The sequence below is a fragment of the Galeopterus variegatus genome, unplaced genomic scaffold (assembly GCF_000696425.1).
Source record: "Galeopterus variegatus unplaced genomic scaffold, G_variegatus-3.0.2 Scaffold14, whole genome shotgun sequence".
Classification (NCBI taxonomy): Eukaryota; Metazoa; Chordata; class Mammalia; order Dermoptera; family Cynocephalidae; genus Galeopterus; species Galeopterus variegatus.
The window spans coordinates 1,515,455-1,542,960 of NW_007726125.1; the positions used below are offsets into that span (position 1 = coordinate 1,515,455).

The window sequence follows — 27,506 nt, forward strand, 5'->3', positions numbered from 1 at the left end:
AAAAAAAAAAAAAAAAAAAAAAAAAAAAAAAAAAAGACAAAAAGGGAAAAAAAAAAAAAAAAAAGAAGTCTTTGACTTCTAACAAACAATGCAAATCAGTTGGAGTCAGCTTAAGAAACGAAGCAGAATTCATTGGTTAGGCTAGAGGAGCTTCTTATGGAATTCACAGGAGAAGTGCAGCTATGCCCAGGCAAGGAATGGAACCAGTATTTGGGAGCATGTTGGGACTCTTTCTGTCTCCCACCTCTTATTCTATCCTGAACGTCAACGTCATTTTTCCATCTCACTGCAGACCAGCTTTGTGTGCTTCTCAGTATGTGTGGCAGAACGTGGCTGCCCTAACCCTTTGGAAATTATATTTCCAGACACAATGGTAGACTGTCTTTAGGTCCTAATTCCCAACTCCTAGGTCAAAGAATTGGATTACTGGACCAATCAGCTATGGCCAGGGAGGAAAGGGACCTGTGCCTCTAATAGTTGGAAGCTCTTTCTCACGGGTGGGCTGGAAATCACCAGAGAAGAGTGGCTGGGCAGACACCTCAGTCAGTCTCACTGCAGTGGCCGGATGGGTAGGTAGTTGTGGATGTGTGGATAGATGGATGATGGGTGAATGAATGGATGGGTGGACAGATGGATGTGTTAGCTGTGTCATCAAATAATACTAACAGCTCAGGAACCTGGAATGAAGGAAGGAAAGCTCTTAGCAGTGATGGTGGTAGTGGGGTGTTGGGGTAGGGACAGCTCGGAGGAGAGAGCCCTTTCTGTAGTTGAGGTTGTAGAATGGGTCACTACAGAAGTAAGCTTATTACTACCAGCCAAGGATTTCTGGAAGCTCCTCGCTTCCCTTCCTAGTGGGGAGCTAGGAAGTTTCTCCTCTGTATTTTCCTTCCAGCTGCTGAAGGGGGATCATCTTTAGCTTTGACAGGGATTAGCTTCTAAAAATAAGCTGGGCCATACAGTAGCCCTTTTCTTGCAATCCTGGGGCGGGTAGTCTTGTCCAGCCTCTTCAGGTGGTCTGGGGAAGCCATGGCCTCCTGTTCTCTCCTCCCCCCATTTTGGGACTGGCCTTCCTGCAACCCAATCTCCTGCTTCCTTCTTAGGATACCCGGAGCCACAGGTGACCTGGTACAAGGATGACACAGAGCTGGACCGCTACTGTGGCTTGCCAAAATATGAGATCATTCATCAGGGCAACCGCCACACACTGCAACTGTACAGGTGAGGGAGGGGGCCTGTTCTGCTCTCTCTGCCCTCCTGAGGGCTCTATGACCTGGATCCTGCCCTCAGAAATGGAGTTGGCTGCATGGAGATACCCAGGCACTATCTGGGGATGGAGGGTGGGTTCTACTGCTGAGCTAAATCACTTGGTGAACTGTGTCTACTTGCTGTTGTCTGGGATCTCCTAAGGCCAGGGTGGGTGGGAGTATTTCTGACATTCAGAGAGCTGAGTACAATCAGAGGAGGTCCTGACCCACAGAAACATTTTCCATGAGGTCAGCTGACAAAAAAAGCAACTGTGTCATCATCACTTCACAAGGGGCTGTGTTGGTCACCTGCATCTGAAGGGAGCTCTTCTGGACCTCAAGTCTAATCGCTCCTGGGACAGCATGCCCCTGGTCAGCTGTCAGCCTCTTGCCAGCCTCAGTGTCTTCAGCTGTAATCAAGGGTGTTGTATGTGGTGATGTCTGAAGTGGGACATGGCACTCAGGGCAGGCCTTGTGGTGGGGAGGGGGAGGCATGTTCAACTCTGAAAGGCTGTGGGGAGTTGGGGGACTCTCACTTCCCAAGAGGGGAGAGGTAGTACCTCATGTTCCTACCTCTAGGTGTCAAGAAGAAGATGCCGCTATCTACCAAGCCTCTGCCCGGAACACCAAGGGTATCGTGTCCTGCTCAGGGGTCCTGGAGGTGGGCACCATGACTGAGTACAAGATCCACCAGCGCTGGTTTGCCAAGTTGAAGCGCAAGGCTGCCGCAAAGATGCGCGAGATTGAGCAGAGCTGGAAGCATGGGAAGGAGGCAGTGGGGGAGGCTGACACCCTGCGCAAGCTCAGCCCCGACCGCTTCCAGCGAAAGCGGCGACTGAGTGGGGCTGAAGTGCCAGTCTCTTCAGCCTCTACCAGGGAGGCAGAGGGTGGGACCCTGGTGGCTTGGCAGGACGGAGAGACTGAGTCTGCTCAGCACCCAGGTTTGGGCCTGATCAACAGTTTTTCTCCCGGAGAGGTGACCACCAATGGGGAGACTGCCCCAGAAAATGGAGAAGACGGGGAGCATGGCTTGCTGACATACATCTGTAAGGCCATGGACCTCGGGCCTCAGAGAGCCCCCCAAAAGGAGTCTGGGGCTAAGAAGAAAAAGAAAGATGAGGAATCTAAACAAGGTCTGCGGAAGCCAGAGTTAGAGAAGGCAGCCCGAAGCCACCGTTCTTCAGAAAATCGTGTCCCCCGTTCAGACAAGCCTGATTCCTGTGCGATACAGGAGCCCATGGACATGAAGCAGGTTCAGACCCAACCCAGAGGCAGGGCTGCACGGGGGCTTGGGTCCTCTGGAATAGATAGTACCAGGAAGCCAGCCTCTGTGGTGGGAACTGGAGACAAGTCCCAGGATGCCCCTGCCCCAGTCCAAGGCCCAGACCAGAAAGTGGATTTCTCCCTGAAGGACATGTATATGGAGAACACCCAGGCAATCAGGCCTCCGAGGGAGGCGGGGTCTCAGCCCCCAAGTGTCAGGGCACCAGGAGAGATTCCCATGGAGGCTAGAGGTGAGGGAGTGCCTACTGCCCCTGGCCAGACCACACCTTTGTTGGCCTCTCAGCCGACTAGGCCTTTCAACAGGAAGAGATTTGCCCCTCCAAAGCCCAGAGGGGAGCCCACCATTGACAGCAAGCCCATTTTTTCTCTGAGTCAAGCTCCAGAATGCGGGACCCAGAGCTTAGGGAAGGCCCCGCCTCAGGCCCCCACCCAGGTGCCAACACCCCCTGCCCGGCGCAGACACAGCACCCGGGACAGCCCCTTGCAGGGGCCAGCAGGCAGCAGGACTCCGGGAGAGGTGAGTGTGGGTGTTGGGTGTCTGGAGGCCACTCTGGGAAGCTGACCTCATGGAAACTCTTGCTGCAACAGCTCGTCAGCCAGTGAGCAGACGGCTATTTATAGAAGGGGGTGGGGAGAGAATGAAGTGCCAGCTAGAAGCAGGCACCACAAGCATAGCCCTCACTCCAGCCAATCTCTGGGTGCCAGGCATGTGGGCAGCACAGCCTATCTATGACCCTGTCTTCTGAGAGTGTGAGAGTTTACAGCCAAGGGGACTGTGCCCCAGGGGAGATGGAAGAAAATAATGTTCTCTGGGAGAGGAAGGGGGCCAGTGGAGAATCTTCTGTGGGCTATGCTGAGGCAACAGTGTCTCATGGAGGAGACTGAGGAGTTGGAGTGTGCTGTAGTGTGCAGTGGGTCTCAACCTGAGTGTTCATTAGGAGATTTAAAAAAATACTAAATGTCCAGGAAATGCTGGTTTACTTGGAGTCAGGTATACCTATATGTAAATCTGACTACCCTTAACATGGTGTGATCTTGGACCAATTGTAAAGTTGGAATCATCACCATCATCATCATCATCATACTTAATAGGGGTGTTATAAAAATCAGGGTACTTAGCACAGGGCCTCGTGTCCATTAAGAACTAGGGGCCGGCCCGGTGGCGCACTGCTACAGTGCGCTCTTTGGGAGTGCGGCGGCGCTCCCGCCGAGGGTTCGGATCCCACATACAGAGCAGCCGCTCACTGGCTGAGCGCAGTGCGGGCGCAGCGCCGAGGGTTGCGATCCCGTTGCCGGTCCTGGTCCGGTACGGGTGTGACACTGAGGGTTGTGATCCGTTGCCGGACACGAAAAAAGACAAAAAAAAAAAAAAAAAAAGAACTAAATAAATGGCATCTTGTATAAGACATTACTATGGTGGAAGATGGAGACAATCTGTTTTATTTGGGAACAGGAATGCCATCGTTTCCTGAGGAGCAGGTAGCCAGTGGAGACAGAGGTAGTGGTTGTCCACTCATCGAAGAAAGAGGCAGATGACTGACAGCATCAAGAAGCTTGAAGAGTGGGATTGAGAGGATTGACAGGAGGGAGACAGCTTGTCCCATTTGGTCAGCGTTTCATGTTTTAGGAACAGAGGGAAGGCAGTATTTCACAGGGGTCTAGGGAGACAGAGTGTTTTATAGTGAGGTAGAACACAGTATTTCTTATAAATGGCTGAAGGAAAAAGTTTTGAAAGTGGGGATGGGGTGGAAAAAATAGACGGGATATATTTATACTAAGAAATTCTTGATTGCTTATCTGAAATTCCAATTTAACTGGGTGTCCTGTATTTCTTTTTGCTTAATCTAGCAACCCTAAGTGGAGATGGCCTCTGGTTTTGGTGGGAACTAAGATGAGATTGTTTCTTGGGGTGGACAAAGCAGGAGTCATGGGTTCTGGAAATGGAGGCTTCGTAGGGGAATAGGAGGAATATTAGAAAGCGGCATTTCATAGGGGTTGGGGCAGAGGACAGACGATTTCTTGGGATGGTGAAGGGAAACATACGAGGAACGAGCTGATACAGCACCTCGTGGAGGGCAAAGGGAAAGGGATGCTTTCTGGAAAGCAGGGAGGGGCTTTCCCATGGAGAGAGCTTTCAGTCGGGGGAAGAAGGGAGAGGCCACTTTCAAGGGTGACCGTGGGAAATGGTTTTATTTCAGTTGGTGCTGAGGTCAGACTGTTGGAACAGTAGTTCAGAGGGCTTTGGAGTGAGGCAAACCTCAAGGACCTCAAACCAGGCTCTCTTCATGACTCTTGCCCCTTTTGTGCTTGATCTCAGGCGATTTTACCACTGGTGTGGTGAGTTCGCAGTGGCTCAGAGAAAGCTTGGTGGGGCTGCTCCATGTGTCTGGCAGCCCACAGGCTGGGGGCCTTTCTGGAGAGATGGTCCTCGTAGCCCCTAGGGAGCTCATTTAGGAAGTGACCAGGCTGGCTGCCAAGTGTGAGTGCGAATCTGGCTTTTCTCTACCACACCGGGATGGCTACATTCTCCTGGCAGGGCCAGAGGAGGAAGTGCCAGCCCCCCACCCCCTTCTTTGCCTCCCCAAAGTGGGGCAGGGGCTTGGGTGGTACAGGTGCCTGACAGATTGTCTCCAGTGGTTCCACTGCTCCTGCAAAAATCTTGTGTGCTTTTTATTTTTTTTAACTCCAAAAAATTGTGAAATATATCATACATGTGAAATACATTATTTAACATCTCTGTATATTTTTAAGCTGTTCCTTTTTAGTGGATAAATTTGATTAGTTTTTCATATTCTTCTTTTAAAAAACCTTATTTTTCTGATTATAAAAGAAACACATGGTCATAGTAGAAAATATGGGGGGGAACTCTAAAAATTCAGAGGAGAAAGTAAAAATTCACCTGTAATCTACCATGCAGAGATAGCCATCATCCAAGAGATGATGGGATATCTTGTACATCACCAGTCTTTTTTATGTGTGTATATAGCTTTATGTATATATATATATATATATATATTTTTGTCTTTTTCGTGACCGGTAAGGGGATCGCAACCCTTGGTGTGGTGTCGCCCACACCGCGCTCAGCCAGTGAGCGCACCGGCCATTCCTATATAGGATCTGAACCCACGGCGGGAGCGTCACTGCGCTCCCACCACCGCACTCTCCCGAGTGCACCACGGGGTCAGCCCAATTTTTTTTATTTTTAAAGTTTAATTTGTACTGTTACTTTACTTCTCATTATTTCATGAGCATTTCCCCATGGTTTCTAAAAATTCTTTGAAAACTTCATTTTTAATGGCAGTATAAGATGCCATAGTATGAATATTTTAACCATTTCTTCCATAGTGTTTCCTTTCCTATTCAAAGATTAAATAGTAATCTATATTTTTTCAAATTTTTATTGTTTCAATTCTTTTATTTGACTTTTAAATTAATCTGAAATTTATTTGGGTGTGTAGTATTGCATCATTCTCTAGCTTGATTTTTGACTAGAAAATAAGTCATTTCTCCCAGCATAATTTGTAGAATATTCAACCCTTATTTATTAGTTTGTGATTCTTTCTTTATGTACTAATTTTTGTACACACGAGAGCCTATTTTAGTTCCTACATATACATCTATTATGATCCATTAACCTGTTGATTCTTACACAAGACAATCTCTTTTTAATTTTAATAGCTTTAACTTCCGGCAGGGCAAATTCTTCTCTTATACTCCTGTCAAAAATTTTCTTAGCTATTATCTCTTGTTTATTACTCTAGGAAAGCTTTACAATCACTGTTTGAAGTTCTCCAAACTCCCAGATACCATTGTTTTTTACTTTATATCTTTATGTTCACCATTTTAAAAAACTACATTTTGAAAAAAGCCATGAAAAATGCCTATTAAATCCTTTCAGGTATAACTAAAGACAGATTTGCATTTTGCATGGTCTTTTACTAAAACTTTGCTAGATGTATATTTTTAAATAGCTTTATTGAGGTATAATTTATATACCATAAAATATACCGATTTTAAGTGTACAATTCCATGTACACAATCCAGAGTTGTACAGTCACCACCACAATCCAGTTTTAGAACATTTCCATCAGCTCCCAAAAATCCCTCTTCCACTTTACAGCCAGTCCCTGTTCCCATGCCTAGACCTAGGCAACCGCTAATGTGCTTTCTGTCTCTGTACCTTTAGTATTTTTATTGGGATTGCATTAAGTATAAAAATTAATTTGGAGAAACCAGTATCTTAATATTTAGTTTTCTCATTTGGGAGCATGCCATTTATTTCCATTCTTCAATTCTTCTTTCTTATCTCTTTTTAAATTCTGTTGTTTTCTTCATATGGCCCAGCATTTCTCTTGTTAGGGTTAGGTACATTAAGGGTGGTTGCTTCTGGGATATGATACCAGTACTCTCCTACTCTGTCTTGATTTCCTTTCCTGAGAATAAGGGGTATTTCTGGAAGCTCAAGTTAGCCTTCTACCTTGGGTATGGATGAGGAACAGATGCTAGAACTGAGGTCTCTTGGGTTGTTCAGAGTATCCAGAGATCCTCTCTTCCAGCCCAGCCATGCTGTTCAGATAGCTCTTTCCCTGGGCAGAAGCAATCTTGCCTAAAGGTACTTAGTGAGTGGAAACTGGCCTTGAATGCCCTAAAAGGCTTCTTCTTAGTGCTCTAAGCTGAGTTCTTTTCTGAGACTACCTCAGATCTCTGGAGCTGAGGTATGGGAGTGTGGCAACTTAATAGAATGCCCCATCTTCCCAAATCTTCATATTGGACATTGTACGTATAGTGGAGTTCTGCTGAATGCTTTGGGACCCAAGAGTATCTCTTCTTGAGAAACCCTGAGAATGATCATGAGGATGATGAGTTCCTGAGAATGATCGTTCTAAGATGTGGAACTCTCCTCTCACAATAAGAGCTCTTTAGTTTTCAGGGAATACATGAATATAAGTATTTTCTGAGAGCTGTTGAATGGAGAGGGGCTTGAGGAGAGACATCATCCTTGCCTTGAGGGGTTATCTACTGAATCCAGAGGACTAGACTCACACCAGACAAGAAGTGCAAAAAGGACGTGGTAAATGGTAACTGCAGTGGGCTTCTAGAGAGAGAGGATGGTGTGGTCTAGAGCCACCAGGGGAGGCATCTGGAAGAAGCCAGATGGGTTGGCAGCATGTATAAGATCTATTACTGGAAATGCCATATTAGAAAAACATTGAATATAATTTTTTTACATATAAAAGAATGTCCACAATATCCTAAGATAGAAAGAAATTAGGCATGTGAAAGAGGAAGGAAGACATTCTGGGAAGGATGAACAGCTTGAGGCAAAACTAAGGTGGTGGGTTAGACAGGGAATGCAAAATCAGCCTGTCCAAATTTTAATGCCAAAATCCATTGGAAGCTTCTCTCAACACTTTTTCTTTCCTTCTCTGTCTTATGTTCTGCTTTGGTTTGTTTAGCATCAATTGTAACATTATCTAGGGTCAGGAGTGAGGCAGAAAGGGGGAAGAAATAGCATTTGTTGAATTTCAGCTTCCAATAGTTCTGGGTTAGATAATTCAGATCAACTTCACTACTGAGGACAACTAGAAAACCTGGGCAAAATACAAAAATGTCCGCTCGAAGGTGGCGGAGAGCTAACGAAGTGAAAAATTACTGGGTCAGGATCTGGGCGGAGGTGGAAATCCAGAACAGTGAGCCCAGCGTTTGGCATAGCTTTTGTCCTGGGGATGTTTGTCATTCCAGAAGAGGTGAATGAGAGACCAAGCAGTATTTTAGACAGTCTTATGGGACTAAGGATACAAAAAATTGTAGTTCATATTTTCGAGATTGGGAACTCTGGTAAACCCCCTGGGCTTTGGGTTGGGACCATGAAGGTTTGCACCCTAGGAGTTATAGGAACCAGAAGTAAATTATACTCACAAATATTGAGGTATCGATGGGTTCTGAGTCATCTGGGTGTCTTAAGAATATCTCAATCCCTGAAATTAGATTAAGGTGATTCAAGATACCTCATGTCCCCAGGCACCTGGCAGAAGCAAACAAAAATCATATCTGAGAGATGACAGCATCATCTTAAACCTCAAATTATTTTTAAAAAGTGTTTCAAATATAATATTTTGCACCAATGAAGATAAGCAGGCACACAAAGAGGAGAAAACATAAAAAAAAAAAAAAAAAAAATAGCAAAAACAGCAAACGATAGAAATGGGTCCACAGGGTTTCAGCTTTTAGAATTATCAGACATGAACTGTAAAACTAAAACCATACTTCCTATATTCAATAAGGTAAAGAGACAAAATGGGAAATTTCAGCAGAGAACTAGAAACTATAAAAAGTGGCAAAGACTTGAAAATGAACCAACTAGAATTCCAGAACTGAAAAATACAGTAACTAATATTAAGTTAGTTGTTATGGTTATGGCAGTTCCAGTTTTGTATAAGATGGAGTAAAAACACTTCTCCTATATCTCCTATTGAATGCAGCTAAAAACTTAGGCAAAATTCATGGTGCAGCTATTTGACAACTTTGAAAACCAGACAGATTGGGAAAGAAGACCAGAATTCAAAGTACCACTAAACCAGCGGTATTTACTCCTCCCTGCCCCCCTTCTCGTATTTCCTGGCCTGGTCTTAATGTAATCTGAAACCCAGAAGTAAGTAAGCATTTGCATGGACAGAGAGAGGTCCAGGAGAAGCCGTCTAGATCGGGTTTAAGGAATGAGAAAGGGATCTCCTGGTAGTGACAGTGGTAGCAGCAGAGGCCACAGATGCCTAAAACTTTGAGGAAAGAAAATCTTCCCCTCTATTCAGAGAAGCTGTGGTCCTAAGAGGGTGGATGAATCCCGGTTGCTTTTTTTTTTTTTTCTGGGTCTTTTCCTTGGTCCAAGATACAGGCTCGTATGTGAAAGTATGTGGCAGAGAAGGGTAATTGAAGCTCCAGCTTTGTGGCCAGAGGACTGAAGAAGGGAGCCCTAGTGACCAAGAAAGTATTGGGAAGATCATGGAGGAGAAGCTTAGGAAAATGACCTCTGAGAGTCATTAATGACTTCTATGTTTATAAACTCATTATAAATTTCTGGGCTCATTCTCAAGCTGTTCATGCATGGGTCTGATTCTTAATACCACATCAGAAACTTTGAGAATGGAACCAACAGACTATCATCCAAGTCCCAGACTGAACACTGAGTGCCACACACAAAGGACAGATCCAAATAGCATTGGAAAGGCTTTGAAAATGGAACTGACATTGAAACTACAACCTCAGAGGGCTGAATGGAATTTGCAGACTGAACACAACCAGGCAGATTGCCTGCCAAGACAAAAATGTTAACATTCTCCATAGGACTTAAACAAGAACCAGAGTCTCATAATATTCCAGATGTCCAAGATATAATCAAAATTACTTGTCAGATAAAAAATCAAGTGTATTAATCAGTTTTTATTGCTTATAACAAAGTACACTGAACTGGGTGATTTATAAAGAAAATGAAATTTATTGCTTACAGTTTCTGAAGCTGAGAAGTCCAAAGTCCATCTGGTGGTGGCAACAGTGACCCAGGGGTCTCACATTGCAAGATGGTGGAAGCAGAGAGAGCAGAAAGAGAGACAGAGTCTTCTCTTCTCTTAAAGCCCTCAGAACCACGCCCCTGACCACCATTTTGAATCCATTCACTACTGCATGGTCCTACAATGCAATCACCTCTTCAAGGCTCCACCTTTCAATTACCATAATAGGATTTCCCACCCTCTTAACAATCCCAGTGGGGACAAAGTTTCTAATACATAAAATTGGGGAATGCAGTTCAAGCTCCAATGAGTTCTGGGGGGACATAACTCAATCCACTACATCAAGAAAATCTCAACTTGTGTGGGAAAGACAATCTAAGAACACCAGTGCCAAGATGACATAGATGCTGAAATTATCTGACTTTAAAGTAGCTACTATGAAAATGTGACAAGTAAGGGTAAACACTCTGGAACTGAATGAAAAAACAGAAAATCTCAGCAAAGAAATAAAAAATATAAAGAAGAATCAAATATTAATTTTAGAACTGAAACATATAATAACTGCAATGAAAAGTCTCACTAGTTGGGCACAATAGCAGAATGACAGATGACAGGAAAAAGTCAGTGAACTTGAAATTAGATCAACAGAAATTATTCAGTCTGAACAAGAGAGCAGGGAAAAGGATCAGAAAAAGATAAGCAGAGTCTCAAAGACCTGCTGTGCAGTATCAGAAAGTCTAATATTTGTGTTATTGAATAAACAGAAGGAGAGGAGAAAGAGTGTGGTGATGAAGAAAATATCTGCAGAAATAATGGCTGAAAAGTTCCCAAATTTGGCAAAAGACACAAATCTGTAGATCAAGAAGTTCAGCAAACCCCAAACAGGATAAGACTATCAGACAAAGTAGACTTCAGAGTACAGAAAATTACTAGTGAGAAATAGTGAATTCCCTAATGATTAAAGAGTCAATTCAAGAAAACATAACAATTGAAAGTGTATATGCACCTATCATCATAGCTTCAAACTTCATGAATCAAAAACCGGCAGAACTTAAAGGAGAACAACAATTATAGTTGGAGACTTTTTTTTTATTTTAAATTTTTTTGGTGGCTGGCCAGTACCAAGATCAGAACCCTTGACCTTGGTGTTACTTACACCATACTCTAACCAAGTGAGCTAACCAGCCAGCCTTATAGTTGGAGACTTCAACACTCCTCTCTCAATAATTAATAGAACTAGTAGACAGAAAATCAATAAGGATGTAAAAGAACTGAACATCACTATTAACCAACTGGATTTTTTTTTTTCCTTTTTGTCTTTTTTTACTGACCGGTAATGGGATCACAACCCTCGGTGTCGCACCCGTACCAGGGACCGGCAATGGGATCGCAACCCTCGGTGTTGCGCCCGCTCTGCGCTCAGCCAGTGAGCGGGAACTGGTCTCCACATGGGATCCGAACCCTCGGCGGGAGCGCCACCACGCTCCCAAGCGGCGCACTCTCCAGTGTGCCACCGGGCCGGCCCATTAACCAACTGGATTTAATAGACATTTATAGACTATGTGTAACAGTAGAACACCCTTTTTTTTTTTTTTTTTTCAGATGCATGTAAAACACTCACCAAAATAGATCACATCCAGGGTCATAAAACAAGTCTTATCAAATGTAAGATAATTGAAATCATACAAAGGATGTTCTCTGACCAAGATGGAATTAGACTAGAAATCAATGACAGAAAGATAATAGGAATATCTCCAAACAGTTTTAAATTAAAGAACATACTCTTATGGGTCAAAGAGGAGGTCTTAAGGGCAATTGGAAAACATTTTGTATTGAATGAAAGTGAAAATACAACATACCAAAATTTTGGATGCTGCTAAATCAGTGCTTGGAAGAAAATTTATCACATTAAATGTTTATATTTGAAAAGAACAAAGGTCTAAAATCAACAATCTAAAGGTCAAGGGTTCAGTTCTCCCTACTGGCCAGCCACTAAAAAAGGAACAAGAACAACAACAAAAAAAAAACCCAGAAACAAAACCAAAAATAAAATAAAATCAATAATCTAAACTCCTACCTTAGGAAACTAGAAAAGGAAGAGAAAAATTAACCCCAAACAAGCAGAAGGAAGGAAATAAAGACAAAACCAGAAAACAATGAAATTGAGAGCAAAAAAACTATGAAGAAAATTAGCTAAACCCAAATCTGATTATTTGAGATCAATAATATTGATAAACCTCTAGCAAGACTCAGGAAGAAAAAAAAAGGGAGAAGACACAAAATACCAGTAGTAAGAATGAAAGAAGGGGTATCACCACAGACCCCATGAACATTTAAAGGATTACTATGAAAAACTGCAAACAAATTCAACAATTTAGGTGAAATAGACAAATTCTTTAAAAACCACAAACTACCAAAACTCATGTAAAAAAGAAATAGATAATGTGAATAATCTTACAACTATTAAGTAAATTGAATTTGTAATTAAAAATCTTTGAAAAAAGAAATCTTCAGGGAGAGACCATTTCACTACCAAACAGTTAAAGATGATGAAATCAAGTATCAGCCTTGGGTCTGGGCTTCAGGGGAAAGACTCTACCCCATCCCTGTTAAGTTCCTGGCTTTGTCCCCTTTTGATCCCCAAACCCAATGTTTCAGGGTCATGCCCCTTTAGAAATTTATAAGCCATGCTACACATCATTCAGTCGATCATACCTATGAACCCATTATATACTTGGGGCCAGGAAAGATGCAAAGGTAAATTAGACTAGATTCTTAATCTCTTGAGAATTTATGAGGGAAGAGAGAATGACAAGATGGCAAAATTAAACCTACTAATAGCGTTTGTAGTGAAAAAACTTACATACAACCAGCTAGGTTCACTCTGCTCACACAACTTTTATTTTATTTATTTATTTATTTTTGTCTTTTTTTTTTTTTTTTTCGTGACCAGCAACGGATCGCAACCCTCAGTGTCGCGCCCGTACCGGACCGGGACTGGCAACGGGATCGCAACCCTCGGTGTTGCCCCCGCTCCTCGCTCAGCCAGTGAGCCGCCGGTCTGCACGTGGGATCCGAACCCTCGGCGGGAGCGCCACCGCGCTTCCCAAGCGGCGCACTGTAGCAGTGTGCCACCGGGCCGGCCCACAATTTTTATTTTTTAAGAAATACTTGATATTCCCTCTCAAGTCTTTACACAATTCCAGATGCAGATGTACACACACACCCACACACCATAGCGTTGAGAGGGATCAATGCTTGTAGAAGTGGACAGAAGAGTATTTGGTCATCTACCATATATTTATTGATCTCCAACTCTAACCCTGAGCCTGTGCTGGGCCTTCCTCAGAGGCTAAGAGTTCACAGATTATCAGGGGACACTTGCATGAAAAGAAATAAGTACCGCACAGAATGAGGGTATAATGGTGGGATTAGGTACATTTGCTATGGGTGCATAGGGTAGGGAGCCACTAATGTTTTTTGAGGTGTAGGAGAGAACTGTGGAAGTCTTCAGAGAAGAGAAGAAATTTGAGCGAGTGCTTTAAAGATAAGGAGTCCCCCAGGTGGACAAGGAGAAAGGTGAGAATGTCCGGCAGGGAGAAGACACGTGAGTAGTTATAAAATAGCATGGTTGTCAGCACAGTAAATTAGTGCTGGGTGGAAGGACCCAAGAAATGAACCTTAGAAAGATAGATCTTGGGCCCTTGCTGAAGGACTGGCCTCATTTACTACACGAGGGTTTATTTCATTATTTTCATTTTTAATTTTTGTTGATGTGTCACATGCACATGGTATAAAATTCAAAAAGTATATAAAGACTATTAAGTCTCCCCCCGCACACACTCCTACCATCCAGTTTCTCTTTCTGAAGTCAGTTGCCAAAGGTGGTTTCCTGGGCATGCTTCCAGAGCTATTTTCTTTGCATTTACAAATATGTATGTGTGTGCCTGTGTATTTTCCACACAAAGGTTGCATGCTACACTTCCTATTCTGCACCCAGCTTTTTTATTTGGATATTTATTTTATTTATTTGGAATATGGATGTACCATAATTGGATCAGTTCTGTACTGGTAGAATTTAGGTAATTTCTAGTCTTTTGCTATTATAAATTAGGCTGCAATGAATATCCTTGTATACAAGTCCATTTGTACATGAAATTATGTTTGTGGGATAAATTCCTAGGAATGTAATTATTGGGTCAAAGAGTATAGGTATTTTTAGTTTTAATAGATAATACTAAGTTGCTGTCCGTAGAGGCTATGCCGATGCCTGTTTCCTCTATCCTGGCCAACAGAAAGTATTATTAAGCCTTTTGCTCTTTTAGGTTAGGGCTTTTAGGCTTTATCCTGTAAGTGACGGTAAGCTAATGAGATTTTTTTTTTTTTTTTTTAAAAGATGACCGGTAAGGGGTTCTTAACCCTTGACTTGGTGTTGTCAGCACCACGCTCACCCGATGAGCTAACCGGCCATCCCTATATAGGATCCGAACCCGGGGCCTTGGTGTTATCAGCACCGCACTCTCCCGAGTGAGCCACGGGCCGGCCCACAACACTGCACTCTAACCAACTGAGCTAAAATATCTATTGATTTTTTTATAGTGAACAATGATAAAATGTTTCTACTCACTCCTCTCCTTTTCCCTGTTCATCTTCTATCTCATATTAGCCTACAGTTTTATTTCTAAGGGGCTATCTTTGTGTGGTTAAATATCCTATCTTTCTGTTACTTGGTTTTTCAGCTTTGAGTAATGTCTTTGGTTCCTGGCTCTTACAGGTGACATAGCATTGTGTAAGGGTAAACTCACTCTATTTGTCATCTTCTTCCCCCTTCCATTATTGTGCTAGTTGTATTGTTTCTGCACTTCAGGACATAAATGTTGACATCTGATCTGCTACTCTAAACCCCACTGAGTTGCAGTCTTGGTTCTACAGTTACATGTTAATATATATGTTAATATAGGCTAAATACATTTAGTGCTTACCATCAATTCTTTTGCTGTCCTTTTCTTAATTATCTTTTGGTTGACTTAAGTTTTGTTTTCTGGTAGCTTCCTCACGCAGGGCTCATGGGAACAATATTCCTTAAGTCCTTGTATATCCGAACACAATTTTCTCAGCTTAGTGATTTTCAGGAGTGTGTTTTTGCTGGTGTTGTCTGAGATCTGCTGCCACCAGGCCATTCCACTGTCCTCGTGCTGTCTCCCTCGGACGTCTCCCCTACATCTTCTGCTTGGTCTCCTCCCAGTCCTCCATAGCCCTAAAGCTCCTGTTGTATGCGAAGCTTATGGATTTATGACCTCAGCACTAGTCCTTTATCTACAGTAACTGTGCTATTGCTGGCATAGGCCAGACCTGCAGAACAGTTTTACTGTTCACCGGCTGAGCTGTTTCACTATTTATTTATTTTGTTTCACTATTCATTTATTTATAGCTTTTGTTCCTCCTCAGCTTCCCAGTGTCTGCATCTGTCTGCTTTTGGCAGCGCTTACCCTTTTGTTTGTTTCTTTCTGAAACTGTAGGTTCTATTTGTCTCCTGTTCCACTAACAATAGAGTTTGCTTTGGTTTTTTTCTTGTTTATTCTGTTGGTTTTGATGATATGAGGAATAAAAGAGGAAATTACTGTCTCATGCCACCATGTTTAGACAGGAAGTCTTTTAATTACTTTTATTTATTTATTTTTTTTAAAAAGACCGGTAAGGGCCGGCCCGGTGGCGCACTCGGTAGAGTGTGGCGCTTGGGAGCGTGGCAGCGCTCCCGCCGAGGGTTCGGATCCCATATAGAGACCGGTCCGCTCACTGGTTGAGCGCAGTGCGGGCGCGACACCGAGGGTTGCGATCCCGTTACCAGTCACGAAAAAAGACAAAAAGGAAAAAAAAAAAAAGACCGGTAAGAGGATCTTAACCCTTGACTTGGTGTTGTCAGCACCACGCTCTCCCAAGTGAGCTAACCGGCCATCCCTATATAGGATCCGAACCCTTGGCCTTGGTGTTATCAGCACCACGCTCTCCCAAGTGAGCCACAGGCCGGCCCTCAATTACTTTTAAATGAGTGGCATTACAGTATAACAGCAGAGAACATGGAATTTGGAGCTAGACACACCTCGTTTCTAATCTAAACACTGCCACTTACTTGATAATGGATAAATCACATCCTTTTCTTATCCGTCATTGTTCTTATATCTAAAATGGGGATAATTCTTATAAGGAGTAAGAAAGATAAAATGTGTAATATATAGGGGCCCAGCGTAGTGCTTTGCAAATCGTAGGTGTTCAAAAAGGTAACATTATACTGTTTCACTGACTTCTTGGCATACGTGCCATTGGTAGTTACTTTAACCCTCTCTGCTGGGATGACATGATGTTATACTGCTCACTCAATGTTGCTGGTGGGTGCTGTTATGGAGGCCATTATCAGGAGACCCTTTGGCATTCTCCACTTTGCTCATCATGCTACCTAGGGCAATTAGTGCCATAAGAGGACAGATCGATTGCTCTGGGAGCCCTGGAGAGATCTCGGACACGCCCAAATGGCAGGGGTAAGGGTTAGATAACCTATGGGAAGGATCTTTCAGGAAAGGCAGGATTTCTTCAGGGAGAGATGGTAAGGGCCAGAGCTGGGCCTAGATATTGGACATTCCCTAGTCCAAATTCTGGGATCAGGGATTGGGGTCGGTGGTCATGGAGCTTTGGGGCTTTGTCATATGTCTGCCTCTCAACCCCAGCAGGCCCAAGAAACCCGGTGGCAGGATCCTTATCAGAACAATTCTAGATGAGGTCAGAGGAGGCTGGGATGCCACACTGGAAAGAGATCCTAATGCACGTGTAATTAAGTCCTTGCTTTTGTCCATGTGTTCTCAGGTCCTGGAGTCCCAGGCCATATCAACCAGCAGCCGCTCTGACGTAGCCTCTGTTGGTTGCAGCACCTCAGGAAGTCGAGGTATCACTGAGCCCATGGATATGGGAACCCAGGAGGATGGAAGAACATCTGCTTACCAGAAAACTGGAAGCAAGAAGAATACACAGGCAGATGGAAAGATGCAGGCGGATGGGAGGACCAAGGGACATAGAACACAAGCAGCCCAGAGGACACAGGCAGATAGGAAGACACAGGATGTTGTGACACAAGAAAGTGAGAGGCGACAGTCAGACAGGAGTTCACAGAAGGGTGTGGTCACACAGGGAAGTGCAAAGACACAGGTAGAAAGGACACAGGCAAATGAGAAGATACAGGAAGACAGGAAGGCGCAGGCAGATGAGAGGACACAGGAAGACAGACAGATACAGGAAGAAAAGGGGACACAGTCGGAGGGGAACATGCCCACAGCCATAAAAAGTCAGTCAGAGCAAGAGTCTGTAACCAGCCTCAGCCCACCATCCAGAGCCCCTGAACTACTACCTTTAGAGAGTCCTAGGTCTCCTCAGATTATGGAATGTTTTACACAGACCCCAGAAGGGTCTTGTGTCCCAGAAAAACCTGGTTTCATGCTCAGATCTGTGAAGGCCGCAGTCACTACTTCCGGGAGCCATGAGGAAACTGTGCTGGGTCCCCTCTCAGAGAACCTTACGCTTCCAGCACAGTTGCCTCCCGAGGGGAAGTTGGAACAGGTGGGAGGAGAGAGATGTCAAAGGCCAGAGGGGTCAGGACCAATCAAGGTCAAGCTGGAGGAAAACCTGTTCCAGTGCCCCAAGGAGGAGCAGCAGCGGGGAGAAGTGCCATGTATGGATCTGGGTGGCTGTCCTCCAGCTGGCCTGACCAATAGCCCACAGGAGGGGTTCCCCAGCACCCCGACTTCTCAACACATGAGCATAGCTGCCTTCCTGCCCTCTGGGGACCAGGCCTTGCTGAGTTCTGTTCCCACACTGCACCTGGGGCCAGGGACCCCCACCCAGAGTCAACAACCAGAAACCAGTTTGGCCACCAACAGTGAGGGGGCCTGCACCCAGGTGCCAGATGTGGAGGGGAGGACTTCAGGCCCCCGGAGCTGTGACCCTGGCCTCATAGATTCCCTGAAGAACTACTTGCTTCTACTGCTAAAGCTATCCAGCACCGAGACGAGTGGAGTGGGGGCAGAGTCCCAGGCGGGGGCTGCCACTGGGGGACTAGAATCCTCGTCCATTCTGGTCCCTACTGTGGAAGTGGCTGGGCTGAGTCCCCGGACGTCACGGCGCATCCTAGAGCGTGTGGAGAACAACCATCTGGTGCAGAGTGCACAAACCCTGCTGCTGAGCCCCTGTACCTCCCGCCGCCTCACTGGCCTCCTGGACCGGGAAGTGCAGGCTGGCTGTCGGGCCCTGGCTGCCACCCAGGGCTCCCGAGGCCCTGGTCCCAGCCCACTTACTGTCCCCGCCATCGTGGTAGGTGAGGAGGGCCCTGGGCTGGCCTCAGAAGGGTCCAGTGAGGATGAGGGAGAGGTTTCCCTTGAGGGGCCTGGACTCCTGGGGGCCTCCCAGGAGGGCAGCTTGGGAAGGACTCTTGGGGAGAAGGGTAGGCAGGCAGCCTCTGGGCAAGGACAGCTCTTTTCAGAGAGCAGAGTCCAGGAACCCTCCCAAGAGGAGGAACCCTCCCCAGGGGAGGCTCTGACAGGTCTCCCTGCAGCTACGCCTGAGGAACTGGCTCTGGGGGCCCGGAGGAAGAGATTTCTCCCTAAAGTCAGAGCAGCAGGAGACGGGGAGGCAACCAAGCCTGAAGAAAGGGAGAGCCCCACCGTTTCCCCCCGCGAGCCCAGGAAGAGCCTGGTACCCGGATCCCCGGGGACTCCAGGGCGGGAGAGACGCTCCCCTACCCAGGGCAGAAAGGTGGGCATGCTGGAGGTGCCACGGGCAGAGGAGCCAGTGGCAGAAGACCTGGGATCCAGCCCCAAGGCCAGTGGTCTGGATGCAGAGCTGGCTCTGGATGAAGGCAAGGAGGAAGCTCTGGCTAAGCCCAGGAAAGCCAAAGACCTGCTAAAAGGTGAGCAGTGGGGAGGGGAGGGGAGAGGCTGCCGAGGAGCCACAGAAAGCGTTGCTGCTGCTGCTGCTGCCACCAGCACCACCCTTCTAGGGATAACACATCCCTACGAGGGATTTACAAATTACCTTTATAAAGGTATTCTTATTTCATGATCTATCTCACAGGCTTTGGAATCAGAAAGGCCTGGTTCTTGTCTTGGCTCTGCCACCCTGTAAGGTGGGGAGGAGAATACTACCCACTTTGTAACATTGTGAGGGTTGAATGGGATAGAACAAATCAAGTACCTAGCACAGGGCCTGGCTTCAATAGCATTCCAGCTCTGTCATCATCATCCCCATAGTCCCCTCTTTACTAACTTGTCCCGTGATTACAGAGTGGTGGGGACAGGACTGAAATGCAGATTTCTAGAGTTACGGGCCTACGAAGTTCCTCTCTTGCTGCTGCTATGTCCTCAACTGTGATGACCTCCGTGGCCTAGAGTGGGGGTGGAGTAGAAGGTTTTTTTTCTAGCTAAAATATGTGCTTTGGGGGCGGGCCAGTTAGCTCAGTTGATTAGAGCATGGTGCTGATAACACCAAGGTCCAGGGTTCAATCCCTGAACCAGCCAGCCACCAAAAAATTAAATAAAAAGTGTGCTTTGGGGGTCAGGGCAGAAACCTGAGATACAGGTGGGAGGCAGCTGGGAGCTATCCAGTGGTAGGTCTGTGTACAGACTTGAATCCTGTTTTCCCTCAGCCTGTTCCACCAAGGACACCCAGGGAAGCAAGTGTTTGACCAGAGAGGGCACAGATGGAGGGGAAATGGCTTCTCCCTCTTACCTGGGCCCCTGCTCTCAGCCCCGCAGGTAATCCGAAAGATTCGTGTGGAGCAGTTTCCCGATGCCTCGGGTAGCCTGAAGCTCTGGTGTCAGTTTTTCAACATTCTCAGTGACTCAGTTTTGACATGGTCCAAGGATCAGCACCCAGTGGGAGAGGTGGGCAGGAGGTAAGCCAGCTGGGTACAGCCTCCACGTGACCTGGCTCCCTAATTACAATAATAATGTTAGGCATTGTCCCAGCATTTTGAATCTATCACCTCATGTAATCCTTACAATAACCCTATAAGGAAGATTCTATTATTCCCATAGTAGAGATGAGAAAATTGAAGCTCAGAGGTCTTTAAGTCACTTGCCCAAAGTCACACAGCTAGTAAGTGGCAGGACTGCAAACCAGATCTGCGTGATCCAGGACCAGCTCTTGACCATGGAGCCTCTCACCACCTCCCTAGAGCTCTAAGAGCCTGGGTTCACAGCAGCCTCTGAGAGTGGGGTCTAAGGACCCTTAGGACTGCAGTTTGGCCCTGTACCCTGATGATGGCCCTCATGAGAAGTGTCTCCACTCTCTGCAGTGCAGGGGATGAGGGGCCAGCGGCCTTGGCCATCGTGCAGGCATCCCCCATAGACTGCGGCATGTACCGGTGCACCATCCACAACGAGCATGGCTCAGCCTTCACTGACTTCTGCCTCAGCCCCGAGGGTGAGTGTACACTCCTGCCTGGGGTCTCTGCCCAGCCTGGCTCCTGAGGGGTGGGCAGCAGTCATCTTTGCAGAGTTGGCACTCTCTGAGCAGACCAGCCTGAAGATAGCTCCTTTTTCTTCTTTTTCTCCACATAGTGTTGTCAGGATTCATCTCCAGAGAAGAAGGTGAAGGTATGGTGCTCTGTGGGGGAGGAGGGTCTGGAAGAGGTAGGGTCTTCAGCCCTACCCCTGCCATCTGCAGGGAGGACCTTCTTTAAGGGCGTGGCATCTGTCCCAAATCCACAAACTGCTCCCCTTTACCTTTTAGTTTAGGAGATGGCTTGGGGAGGTTGATGGAAGAGGACTGCTGTTTCAGAAGACTGTGGGGCAAGAAGTGGCTGAGGGGGCCATTCAATAAGGAGTTAACTCATCAGTTAGTCAATTGAGTCTTTGATCAAGGGCAGCACTGGCCACCTGGCATGTTCTATCCTGTCAGCTACCTACTCAGAGTTTCTCACAGTGGTCTGTGGACCATTAGATTTGGACAGGGGGAGCCTGCTAAAAATGCAGTTTCTTGGCCCCTACTGCAGACATCCTTAATGTCTAGGAAGGACCTAAGAACATTGTATTTTCAGCAGGCTCCCTGAGTTTGATAAGCATTTTAAAGACTCATAAATTAGGGAAAGGGTCTGTACTGCTCCTGCAGGAGACATGCTAAGGCTTGGAACTGTGGAGGCAGCCAGTGATGGAAAGACTTCTAGAGCTTCATTTACTAACAAATGCATTAATTCTTTCATTCATTCACTCATTCATCCAACCTTTTTTTAGTTATCAAAGTTTAATCTATATCAAATATAACCTCACACCTAAAAACTTAAAACTAATTCTTTAATATCTTTAATTTCGTATTTCCCCAGCTGTCTCATATGTGTTGCTTTTGGCTGATGTATCTCTTAAGTCTCTCTTTATATACAACAGTTCCTCCTCTCTCATTTGTTTTCTCTCCTTGCTGTTTACTTGTTGAAGTCACTTGATGTGCAGAATGTCTTACATTCTGGATTTTGTTGATTATATCCCCATTTAACATGTTCCTCCATACATGTGCTTTCTGTATATTGGTCATTAGATTGATGGGTTTGGTCAAATGTCGGTGTGATTTTTTTTCTTTTTTCTTTTTGGCAAGAATAATTCACAGGTGTGCTGTGTATTTCCTTTTGCATCTTATCCAGAGGCACATAATATTGGATGGTTTTACTTTTAGTAATGTTAGATTGGTCATTAGGTTCATTCAGGTATTATCTGCATGATCCATCTCTTGTTAAAGTTAAAAAACTATCTGATACAATCTCTATTGTTATCGCTGGGTTTTAGCAGTCACTGATTATTGCCTAAATCCATTATTTCATTAGGAGATGCAACACGGACATATTTTAATTTTATCATTTCTTCTTCGTTCATTAGATGAAATTTTTCTGTAAAGAAGAAATGATTATTTGATTACCCTGATACATATAGGTCCAACAGAAATGAAGGTTAAATACTTGCTTTTCCCCTTTACTTACTAGATTTCAGAATAATGACTTGGTTCCTGTATTCATCTGTTTCTGTTGCTTATAACAAAATACATGAAACTGGGTAATTTGTAAGAAAATGAAATTTATTGCTTACAGTTTCAGAGGCTGAGAAGTCCAAAGTCCAGGGAACACAGCTGGTGAAGGCCTTGTTGGTGGCGACAGTGACCCAGGGGTCTCACATGGCAGAAAATGGTGGAGCAGAGAGAGACTAACCTCTCACATGCTCTTCTTTTAATGCCCTCAGAAACATGTTCATGACCACCATTTTTAATCCATTCACTATCCCCTGGTTCTACAATCTAATCACCTCTTGAAGGCCCCACCTTTCAATTATCATACTGGGATTTCCCACCCTCAACAGTTACAGTGGGAATTAAGCTTCTTATATATGAACTTTGGGGACATAATTCAGTCAATCCCCAGCAGTACCCTAGCATCCTCCAAAGGTGACCAATGAGGTTTGTTTTTTGTGGGGGAGGAGAGATTGGGTTACCATCAAGAACACATGGATTTTTAATATGTTTGGTATGTTCCATACGTTGCAGTAATTATTCTCTTTGTTGCTAAGATTGTCTCATTTTGGGCTAGTAGGAGTCCCTTCATGTTCGTTCCTGTGTCCTATTGACTAGTCTCCAATAGTTTTTGTTAGCTTCCTTGCTTTCTGGTCTCACAGATGCTTCAGGTCCATCCTGTATACTTCCTGCCTGGAACTGGAATCAGCTGTTTCTTCAGGGAGCTCTGGTTCCTATTAGTGGGAAATGTATTTAGTGATCACAATTTGAGCAATAGGATTACTCACTGCTACTAGATTGGTCCTGTGAACTTTTTGTTTCAGTCAAATGTGTTGGTTGAGATGGAGTCATTTATTCATTTGATCAAAACACCTAATTCTAAAACAAAGTGAGTCTGTATTCTGTATTGATTGCTACTGCCAGAGAAAATCCCTGACTTCCATGGACACTTGTAGAGCACTTAGTATGTGATGGGAACCACATGAGCACTGTTAAATGACAGGGGTTGAATAAGAAACAGTTTCTGCCCCAAGGAGCTCACAGTCTGGTACAGGACTCAAGGTATTCACCCAAAGAGCAGTCATGAGCACATCAGGTTAGCAGGATGGGAGACTGTTCTGGTCTTTTCCTTCCCTATGGACCCCACATTGGTCAGGCAGCAGCTTCTTTTATTTATCTATTTATATTAATATCATTTTTTTACATTCCATGATGTTGTTGCAGAGCAGTTGAGAGGGAGAGGGAGAGCGGAAAGGGGAATGAAATGGGATGGAAGAAGGAGGAAGAAGGAGGGGCAGGATTGAGGCCTGTGGCACCCCCCTTATTCCCACAGAAGAGAACAGGGGGCTTCCAGTGGTGGCTTGGTCATTGCTGGGCTGGGTACAGACATCAGGGGGGTGTGGCAAAAGCCCTCACTCACCCCAACACCCTAGCCCAGGAACCACCCAGGGACCTTCTTGCTGAGGCTCGGTGGTCGTCACTGGGCTGGTTGCTGGTGTCGGGGGCATGCCCATGCCCTTTGTCCCCCACTGTCCCAGCTCCAGGCGGAAGCTTCTTGTTTTCCACATTCCTTCTGTTTTCCTTCAGTTGGAGAAGAGATTGAGATGACCCCCATGGTGTTTGCTAAGGGTCTGGCTGACTCTGGCTGCTGGGGGGACAAGCTCTTTGGGCGACTGGTGAGTGAGGAACTTCGAGGGGGTGCACATGGGTGTGGCCTTCAGAAGGCCTCTCAGGCCAAGGTCATCTACGGGCTGGAACCCATCTTCGAGTCGGGCCGCACATGCATCATCAAAGTATCCAGCCTGCTTGTTTTTGGGCCCAGCAGTGAGACTTCTCTCCTGGGCAGAAACTACGACGTCACCATCCAGGTAATATGTCCCATCCTCATGGCCCATCCCTTTACTCTCTACCACCTTCCTTTCCCACCCGGGATCCTTTTAGGAAACCCAATATGAGGCCATATCAATCTCAACCAGGTGAGGCTCCTAAGAGACCTTGAGAACCCAAGATGTAGCCCAGATTCCAGACACTTGGCCCCAGAGAACTTAAGAGCTTCAAAACCACTTGGGCCATAGTTTTCAAGCTATTTTTGCAGCAGAAACCTTTCCCCTTGCCTCAGACATAATCTTTCGTGGAAGCCTTGTTTGTATGTCATGTGGGTGGAGTAGTTAGTCTTCCCTGCTCTCCACAGAACGGCCCTGTGGCAATGCCACCTATCATTAGGGCTCCAAGAAACACAGTTTGGAAACCACTTTGAAAACTTCAGTTTGAAAAGAAGTCCAAAGCACCTTGTTATACAAATAAGAAAAGTGAGGCATGGAGTAGGGAGCAGGAAGCAGCGAGCCCCACTCCCTCAGGGCTGGAATCCTCTCTGTAGTGCCCTAGCAGGTGCCCTGCCCACTTAGACTTAGGCACGATAGAGAACTGGGGAGCTTCCTTGCTGATCAGATTTGGTTCCCTCTAATCCACAGGGGTGCAAGATCCAGAACATGAGTCGGGAGTACTGTAAAATCTTTGCGGCCGAAGCCCGGGCTGCACCTGGCTTTGGAGAGGTGCCCGAGTAAGTCTACTGGGAGGGAGATGTGCAGTGTGAAGAATTGTTGCCTCGAACTTCCGCAAAGACAGTGATTTCACAGCCTGCCAGGGGCATCCTGAGATGGCTCAAAGTTAACCCCACAAAATACAGAAATAAAGACCTCAAGATTCACTCCCTACTTTAGAAAAGTTTGAGCTCTGGTCATGAGTCTCCTCGCACCCACCTTAATTTCCTACTCTTTAGCCCAGATGTTACTGATTACAGAGTTTGGGCAGAGTAGATTCTGGGTCTCTGTGAAAGTGATAGGGTAGGCAAACTGGTCAGGACTCTTCTGTGGTAGGCAGGAAGGGCCAGTGTGGATTTTCTTAGGGGTCATACATAAATGGTAATTGGTTCCATTCTGAGACTTGAACTCTAACTCCCGCATATCTGGGGTCTGACTGGCATTGAGCCACAATCTGGTTGAATCCTCTTTAGAGGTGTTCCTTTCAATTTGACACATACTGGCCTCACCCAAGCACAGGGTCTGCCTGGGCAACAGCAGGGTTTGCTTGCAGTCCCACTGTCCACAGAGAATGGACAGGACTCTGAACCCAATGGCCTCCATTTCTTTCCTGAACTCAGGATGGAGCTGTCCTCCCTTGCTATCCTTCAGGCTCAGAGCTTAGAATTCCATTCTTGGAAGGGCCCTTCTTGTAGATTCAAGAATGTAGAATTGGGTTGGAGGGGGAGACTCTCCGGGGCCATACTTCCTGCTCACTGCAGGGTGAAACTATGTTTAGGATTATCCCACTGTATCTGATCTACCGGCCTGCAAACAATATCCCATATGCTACCCTGGAGGAGGACCTGGGCAAGCCCCTGGAGTCTTACTGTTCCCGGGAATGGGGCTGTGCTGGGGCTCCAACAGCATCCAGCAGCTCTGAGGCCATACAGAAATGCCAGACCTTCCAGCACTGGCTGTATCAATGGACAAATGGCAGCTTCCTTGTCACAGATTTGGCAGGTATGAGGGTGTGACAAGTGTGCATGTGCATGGGTATGAAAGCATGCAGAAGAACCATAGTGTTTGTTTGATAGTTTACAAAGCACTTCATATGTATTCTCCTTTGCTTTTCACAATAATCTTGTAAAGTAAATTGGACAGGGACCACTTTGCATGCAACCCTAACACACACCAGGGCCTAATGTAGCCCAGTCTATAACTGCAGTTGCAGTTAAAGGAGTGCAGTCCAGGCTTAAAATTAAAAAGGAATTTATCTCAAAGAACATTAAATGGGATCTAATTCAAAACCCACAACCACCCTTTTCAAAATCTCTCTTCTCTCTTCCCTGCAGCTTTGCTTTAGACTTTCTCACTCTCCAGATCTCCCAAACTCTCTTTTCCATCCTAGCACAAGTAGCTTTACTGTTGCTCCTCCTCCGTCCTTGTTTGCTCTTTGTTACATTGTCTTAGTCCATTGGGTGTTGTGATACAGAATGCTTGAGGCTGGGTAATTTATAAAGAGGTTTATTCAGCCACAATTCTGGTGGATGAAAAGCTGAAGATTGGGCAGATGCATCTGGTGAGGACCTCATGCTGCTTCAACTTATGGTGGAAAGTGGAAGCAGAGCAGGTGTGTGCAAAGAGATTAGAAGGCAAGAGAGGAAGCAAGAGAGAAACCGAGCAAGCTAGGCTAGCATTTTTAACAACCCATTTTCCGAGGAACTAATCTATTCCTTTGAGAGCGAGAACTCACTCACCCCCTCAGGTGGGCATTAATCTATTCATGAGGGATCCACCTCCATGACCCAAACACCTCCCACTAGACCCCACCTCCCCACACTGCCATATTAGGTATCAGAATTCAACATGAGTTTTCATGGGGACAAACCACATCCAAACCATAGCATATCTGTGAAACTGCAGGAAAGTGGGGACTACTATATTACCCCATATACTGGGGGGAGGGAGAGCTAGGTAACATATTAAGCCATTGTCATTCAATCTATTTATTAATGTGTGGATTCATGCTTCAATCTATTTATTAATGTGTGGATTCATGCTTCTGTCCTTCCATCTAACTGTTACTAAATATTGGGAAGATTAAAAGGTGAATTAGGAATTGTCATTGTCCTCAGGAAGCTGTGATAAGTAGACCAATTTCTACCATGAAACGATAATACTTTGGAGTGAAAGAAATTTAAGTCTAGGCCCCATTGTTTTCTAGCTGAGTCTCTGTTTTACAAAGAAGAAAACTGAAGGTTAGACAGATTAGATCATTTAATCTTTTTGAGCTTCAGTTTCCTTTCCTTCTCTAGGAATAATATCTTCCCTACCTATCTCTCAGACTTGTTATGAGGATTAAATGAGACTATATTTTTGAGACTATATTTTTGAAAGCCTTCTGCAAACTAAAATTCTGTGCAACTGTGAAGGATCGTCATTACTATAACACAAGATGGAATGTGGTAACTGCTGAAAGAGAAATGACAAAGAAATTAATATTTATTGTGTAACTACTGTGTTTCAGACACCAAGTTAGAGTCCTACACGTTTTGTGATCTTCTCAATACCCTGGTAAAACAGGCATTATCCCCACTTTTACAGTTAGAGATATTCAGTGATTGCCAGGTTCACATAGCTAAGAAGAGATAGAGCTGAAGTATAAATCCAGGTCTGTCTGATTCTAAAGCTCACGTTTATTCTACTCTATCATATGATGGTATTGAACCCTGTTTGTGACAGGCAAGTTCCTAGAAAAATACTCTGGACAGTTTGAAAATGGCGAAAGAGAATCACAAACTTAATGCATGACTGCTGAGATACTGGGTGGACTGACCAGGGTGGAAAAAATTTTCCTCTATCACCATTTTGCCTGGCTCTGTCTTCCAAGGCTGTCTTAACCTGGAAGACCATCTTGGCTT

The 27,506-nt window shown here is 45.3% G+C and overlaps 1 protein-coding gene across 1 annotated transcript in view; it reads left to right on the top strand.

The window, feature by feature from the left end:
* Window positions 1-27,506, top strand: part of ALPK3 (alpha-kinase 3) — a 58,913-nt gene that overhangs the window by 24,686 nt on the left and 6,721 nt on the right. The window contains 9 exon segments of the mRNA XM_008565887.1: window positions 1,101-1,218; window positions 1,824-3,045; window positions 16,892-18,983; window positions 19,820-19,967; window positions 20,370-20,497; window positions 20,635-20,670; window positions 23,651-23,931; window positions 24,535-24,623; window positions 25,382-25,605. Coding sequence (XP_008564109.1) covers window positions 1,101-1,218; window positions 1,824-3,045; window positions 16,892-18,983; window positions 19,820-19,967; window positions 20,370-20,497; window positions 20,635-20,670; window positions 23,651-23,931; window positions 24,535-24,623; window positions 25,382-25,605 — 4,338 coding nt within the window.